The sequence below is a fragment of the Aphelocoma coerulescens genome, chromosome 29 (assembly GCF_041296385.1).
Source record: "Aphelocoma coerulescens isolate FSJ_1873_10779 chromosome 29, UR_Acoe_1.0, whole genome shotgun sequence".
NCBI lineage: Eukaryota > Metazoa > Chordata > Aves > Passeriformes > Corvidae > Aphelocoma > Aphelocoma coerulescens.
Genome location: NC_091042.1, coordinates 1,263,926 through 1,270,597, shown reverse-complemented (window position 1 = coordinate 1,270,597; position 6,672 = coordinate 1,263,926). Strand labels below are relative to the sequence as shown.

At 60.0% G+C, this 6,672-nt stretch overlaps 1 protein-coding gene across 1 annotated transcript; it reads right to left on the bottom strand.

Moving 5' to 3' along the window:
- Nucleotides 1-931: 931 nt before the first annotated feature.
- AQP5 (aquaporin 5) lies at nt 932-5,123 on the bottom strand. Its single transcript, XM_068997522.1, has 4 exons — nt 4,014-5,123; nt 2,558-2,719; nt 2,246-2,329; nt 932-1,623 (listed from the first exon to the last, which is right to left on the bottom strand). The coding sequence occupies exons 1-4, from the start codon at nt 4,374-4,376 to the stop codon at nt 1,438-1,440; spliced, it is 795 nt and encodes a 264-aa protein (XP_068853623.1). The 5' UTR covers nt 4,377-5,123; the 3' UTR covers nt 932-1,437.
- Nucleotides 5,124-6,672: the final 1,549 nt, after the last annotated feature.

The window sequence follows — 6,672 nt, the reverse complement described above, 5'->3', positions numbered from 1 at the left end:
TCTACCTCCCTTCCCCCTCCTGCTGGTCCCCAACCCCTTCTGGGGACACCTGGGGATGTGAAGGTGCTGCTCCCCCGGCTCAGCCGGGACTGCAGGTCCAGGGGTGCCAAAATCCAGGTGACGCTGCCCATCCCCCCTGGCCAAGGCTGCAGGACCCTCCTGGCTGGGATTGAGCTGAACCTGGGATCGGGGAGCTCCAGGGAAGAGTCTCCCACCTCCCTGGGGGTCCGTGTGGAAACCTCCCCTGGGCAGCCGGAGGAGGGGCTGGATGGGAGGAGTGGCTGGGAGGGAGCTGGGCCAGGGCCGGTGTCCCTGGGCCGGTGTCCCTGGCCCGGTGTTGGTGTCCCCGTGTCGGTTCCCCTGTCCCGGTGTCCCCGTGCCCGTGTCCCTGTGCCGGTGCCTTGGCCGGGAGCTGCTCTGGCAGAGGGTTGTGGTAGAACTGGAAGAGCAGGGCCGGAGCAGAAGGTCAGGTGAAGGTGTGGGTTTGGCACAGGCGAGGGGCTGGGGAGTTGTGGGTCACTTTTTGAGGGCACCCGTGGAGCCGTCTGGGAGAACTGGTACGGCTGGAGTGAAACCGGCCGTGTGGGAAGGGTTGGAAGGGTTGGAAGGATCGCTCCTGCTCCTCCCAGCCCATGCCAGCCCCAGGATGGGCTCCCAGCTGCCCTGGAGCTGCTGCTCTTCCCCACTCCATCACGAGCGCCCACTTACCCTTCCCAGGACTGATGTTTGCCCTCCCAGCCCACCAGCTCCCACAGGATTCAGGGTCTGAGCCCTCGCTGTTCCCCTGACCCTTTGGGATGAGTTTACATCCAGCTCAATCCCTTTTCCCTCCTGAACCCTGAGACTTGAGCAGATCTGCACCCAGGATTTTTTTTTTTTTAACTTTCCTTTATTCGCAATAAATAATAAAGTATAATACAAAGATCTCAACACAGAATCCAAAAAGTCTCATTCTTTGGGAATGAAAAGGACTCCCAGCACCAGGAAAGGTGAAAGAGCATCTACGAGCAGCCCCGGGGCCGGGGGGTGGCTGCACCCCCCTGCCCTAAGCGGTCATTCCCCTTCCCCCAGGGCCCCCAGGTGTTGCCATACCTGGGCCAGGTGCGGTCCTGCAGGTGCCCCAAGGCGGGGCTCAGGGCCCTGCTGTGGTGCAGAGCGGCACCGGCAGGGCAGGGATGGAGCCGAGGGTGCCAGGGCTGGCTGAGGGGCTTTGTGGCTGCGGGGAAGCTGGCGAGGTTCTAGAGCTCATGCAGGGGTTCTTTACACACGCACACACACAGAGCCCCCGGCCTTCCCGCAGCCCCGGGGGCCTGGATGGGAAGTCTGGAGCAAGAGGCTGCAGCTGCAGCTGGGTGCGGTCGTGCCAGGCTTTGGGGCACACGTGAGCCCCTGTGTGGGGCTTCCTCCCCTCGCTCGGCTCGGCTGTTCCAGCTGCTCTTACGGCGGGGTCAGCTCCATGGACTTCTTCCTCTCCTCCCGCTGCTCCTCCCACTCCTCCTCGGACTCGTAGGTGCCCTTGATGATGGCCACCCTGTCGGACATGTTCATGCAGTAGGGGACCAGGATGTAGAAGTAGAGCAGGGAGGCCAAGCACGCCCCGAGGATGGGCCCGACCCAGAACACCTGGAAAGCAACAGGGACGCGGTGAGAGCAGCTCCTGGGGCTGGTGCTCCAGGTGTGCTCACAGCACCACCACCCATCCCTGCTCCACGTCTCCTGCCACGTGGAGAGGAGAATACCCATTCCAGAGGCTTCCTGAGCTGACCCCCCTCAGCTGGTGCTCACTGAGGGCCCAACCTGCTCTGCAAGGCTGGGGCTGAGCTTGCAGGAAGTGCTGGGTGAGAGCAAGGACCAAGCTGGGCTTCTCTGTGGGCTCAGAGGGCACCAGTGGTGCTCAGAGGGCACCACGGCTGATTTCCATCCCTGGCAGTGTCCAAGGCCAGGTTGGATGGGGCTTGGAGTAACCTGGGCTGGTGGAAGGGGTGGGACTGGATGAGCTTTTAGGTCGTTCCCGCCCAAACTACCCTGGGATGGGTTCATTTCTGTCCCCTCGCTGGCTCTGTGCCAGGGGATTAACTGTTCCCGATGCGCCAAGGGGCAAAACCTCCCTTGTTCTCCAGCCCCTTTTAATCCTTCCTGCCTGGGGTGGGCTCTGAAACCCCCACCCCGTCATTCCCACGGCAGTCCCTGCCCTGTCCCCACATGGCTCCCATCTGTCCCTGTCCCCAGTGCCACCAGCACTCACCCAGTGCGCAGAGCTGAACCGCCTGGTGATGACCGCGGGCCCGAAGGAACGCGCGGGGTTCATGGAGCAGCCGGTGAAGTAAATCTGGAGGTGTGGGAAGAACGCTGGGTTAAGGAGCAGATCGGAGCTGCTCGTTGGGACTGAAGTGGCCCCCGACGGTGTCTCTGTTCCAGAGGGCTGGAGATGCCCCCCCACCACGAAGGAGCCCCAAGACCTCCCGTGTTGTCTGTCCCAGAGCAGCTCCCTCAGGACCAACTGCGCGAGGGCGTTGTGGGGAGCTCTGTGCTCACAGGCCCCTCAGCCCGGACTCACCCCCACCAGGTGGCCCACGGTGACGGAGAGGCCAATGGACAGCGCGGGGGAGCCGACGCCGTTGCGCCGGTTGTCCGTGGATGCGAAGATGCAGGCGGCCAGCTGGAAGGTGAGGATGATCTCCACCACGAGGGCCTGGCCTGCGGTTATGTTGTTGTTGAGCTGGAACCACAAGAGGGACAATAATTAATCCTCCCTGGGGCTTGGCATCACCGGGAGGGCTCCGGGTGCTTTGCTGGTAGATTTGGGAGGGTGAAGTTGGGTGAGAAGCCCCCCGGCGCCCCTGCCCAGCCCCTGCTCAGGCTCCCTGCTCCTTCTCTGAAAGGAAAGAAATGATCTTTCTTTCTTTGCAAGTCTCCAAAATCTGTCTTTTCCCCGGGCTTGTCCCTTCACTGGGCTCTCCACAGCTCTCTCCACTTCCCTGTCTCCACAGCACCGAGCGCTTTGCCACCAATTCCCTTTTTTCCCGCATTTCTTTCCCCTCTGATCCTTGCAGGCTGTTGCACCCTGACTTCTGCCCTGCACTGTGTGGAGCACCTGCCCTGGAGGACGAGGAGCAGCTGGGATGGGACGGGGGGTGAGGGGTGGGATGAAGGCCATGGGGGTGGGAGGGGCTGTTGTGTCCCAGTGACTGCACAAAACCCTGGGGACTCCCAGGGGAACTCGACCCCACTGGCCTTGGAAAGGACAAAGTGACCCAACCCATCACAGCTCATTTTTTAGCTAAATCTGGCTCCTTTGGGCTGTGGAACCTGTGGAATGAGAGGCTTTGGAGCTCCTCGTCCCCGTGACTGAACTCTCCGCAACGTCTGTGCTGCTCCCAGGGGTCCAGACCTGGCTGTGGTTGGAGCGGCGGCTCCACCGCTCCCATTCCAGGTGTTTTCCCAGCACTGCCCCGAGGGTTTCAGGCTGGACCTCATTCCCGCTTATCTCTGAGGGTCCTGCTGTGCCCCCTCCTCCCCTGGGAGCAGCCCCTGCTGCTTGCAGCCCCTCGGCTCCATCCTGCTCCTCGCTCCTTCTCCAGCTCTCCCCCACCACCTCTCCCATCCCTCTCTGCTCCCAGCTCGCCCAGCCACTGGTTCCAGTGGGCTCTGCTCCCCCTGCCCATACTGGTCTGACTGGGCTCTGCTCCCTCCCCCCTGCTGCTGGCACGGCTCCTATCCCGCGCTAATCTCCAGGTGGAGAGGCTGCACTCGGGAACATCTCAGTGGTGCGGGTGACTCACGGGGCCCTCAGGACAGAGGAAGCCCTCATTAAAGGAGGGAAAAACATCCCACTCATCACCGGCACAATAAAGCCGTCATGTCAGAGCTCGGCTTCACTCCCGGCCCATTCCCAGCCCTCCGTTCTTCGTGCAGGACAGAGCACTGAGGACCCATCCCAACGGATTCTCCTCCCCACATCGGCACTGAAGGGAAGGACAGGGGAGAGGGGAGCGCCCCTGGCCGGGACTCACCACATTGATGGCCAGGTTGCCGCGGGTGTTGGCGGGGGTGACGCCGTAGAGGATCCCGGCGCCGGCGATGGCCCCGACCAGCTGGGCCACGATGTAGAGCAGCGTGCGGAGCAGCGAGATCTGGTTGCCCACGAAGAAGGCGATGGTCACGGCAGGGTTGATGTGGGCGCCGCTGATGTGGCCAAAGGCCTGCACCAAGGTGCCGATGGCCAGCCCGAAGGCCAGTGCGATCTGCAGGATGCTGGGCAGGGCCGATGGCCACTTCAACGCCGAGCCCAGCCCGATGAAGACGAAGATGAGCGTGGAGAGGAACTCCACAAAGACGGCTCGAGCAAAGGCCAGGGTTAGTATTTCCTTCTTCATGATGGGAGCAGGTGGAGGGCAGCCAGGGAGGAAGAAAGTTTAGGGTTGCTCTGTGTCCGGGCTCTGGTGTGTGCACCCAGGTGTAGGGCCATACCTATCTATATATGCAAGAGCAGCAGGAGCTGTGTTACAGGGTGGTGGGTGGAGCCAGGGAATTAGCCAGTCCTCCCAAATTATCATGTGAACCTGAAAAAGTTTCCATCTGAAATGTCTTCGCAGCCTCTTGGTGAACCAGTGACTCAGATATTGGTGGCATTTCTCTCCTTTCCCTCAGCAAACAAAGAGCCCCTATAGGGTGTCTCTGTGGTCGTTAAATAACGAGGTTGCATAACGAGGCTGAGCTCCCTCCTCTGCTTTTCCCTTTTGCTGCCTCTCGCCAGGTCCTGGGTGTTTCATCAGCACAGGTGTAGTTAATAATCCCTCCCTCGCTGTGCTTGCACTGCTCCTGTTGGAAACCCTCGTTGGGCTGGAGGAGTTCTCCTGGGGCTGGGCTCAGGGTGCGTTCAGCTTCCATGGGACCTTGAAATGGGAAGGAAAATTCAACAGCTGGAGCTTCTCCCAGGCTGTCAAGAGAGCTCAGCTCCAGGAAAGCAGTGGTTTGCAGTAGTCCAGGGAGCAGGGAAGGGTTTGGGGGAAGCTTTGTCCCTCTGGGGAGCTGTAGATGAGCCGGAGCTTCCTTGAGGTGCGTGGATGGAGAAATGCGATGGCGTTACCGGGATGGAGAAGGCTCCTGGTGCAGAGCGTGGCTGGGAGCCTCTGCTCCCTTTCCTCTCTGCTGCTCCTTCCAGAGCACTGGAACAAGTGCTGGAACTGGGGGCTGCTCCCAGCCGGGGACGGCGTCTCCTCCCCTGACACCTGCGCCCTTTCCTTTTCTTTCTGCCTTTCCAGCTCTTGCTCAACGAGGAGTGATTTTGCTCCTGGGAATGCCAGCGCCAAGGCACAGGCTCTGCATGGACGCAGGCCGTGTTTACACATCTCCTTTCATGTTCCCGGGGCGCTGCCCTCTGTCCCAAACCCATCCATCTGCAGATCCCTGGCTGGCAGGGAGCGGCAGGGGAGGCTCTCAGGGCTGTGCACACGGAGCTGTTGAGGACTGAGGTTTTGGGGCGGAAAAGGTCTCAGGTGACACTTAACAAAGAATTCTTGGTTCTCTCGTAGCCCTCGCAGCCTTGTGCCAGGATTATTTTTTTTAGATGGGTTTGGGTGCCAGATCTGCTCTCCTTGCTCGGTTGATCCACGTTTCCTTTCTTGAGTGATGTCCAGGCCGGGTTTATCCCTGGCTGCCAGGTCCCTCCGGAGGGGCAGCCACGCTCCAGCACTGAGGGAGCACAGCTCTGCAGGCAGGACATTGCTAAAATCCTCCCTAAATCCAGAAAGCTGGATTCACTTCTGCCTTCTGAGGAGGCTGTCAAACACCGGGGGGATTCCTGTCCAGAGCAAGGAGACGGGACTTCTTGTCCAGAACTGGAAACAAATGAGCTTTCCTCTCTCTTTATACCCAAAATCCTGAGCAAAACAGACCTGGAGGGCCTCGAGGGACTGAGGATCTATTACAGCCTTAATTCCTGATAATGGTTTTCTCCTGGATCTGCTGATCCCGGGGCTGATTGCAGAGTCAAAGCCCAGATCTGTTATCCTCGAAACACCTGGTCCGTTGGCATGTTTTGGTGAAAGTTTTGCAAGCTGGTATTTCAAGACACCCTGGCCGGATTCCAGCTACAGTAATTACTTGCCACTTCCCTTCAGCCCTGTCTGTGGCTCCAGCTGGATAAAATGCTCCCTGTTCCCATCCTCCAAACCCTTCCTCAGTGTTCCCATCCTGGATCTCCCTTGGCGGCGGCTGCATTTTGCTGTCGGCTCCTCCAGCACACTCCTTGCTTTGGCTGAAAAGCCAAAAAAATGCTCTTCCAGCCTCCCAAGTGTGGATAATAACAAGCAAAATCCTGACTAGGGCATGTGATCAAATGCGGCTGGGAATGACAGGGAAAACTTCAGGAGAGAAATATCGCGTTTCTCTCCCAACACACCGCGCGAAGCCTCTTTTCCTGAGGCAGTTTGGGAACCTTTTCTCACCGGGGCATTCCTGCTTGGCTGCTCTGATCTCAGCCCTGGCGTGGGGAAGGCTCCCTGTCCTTTCCCTGGCTCCGTGCCCTCCGAGGAGCTTGGCTGAACTCGAAGTGCTTTGATGTGTCAGGTTTAATGGAATTGGGCAAGGAGCTGCCGGGCCCGGGCAGGCGGCGCTGACAGACGGACACCCACGTGGAGGGGTCACACACGCCTCGCTTCACCCGCCCTG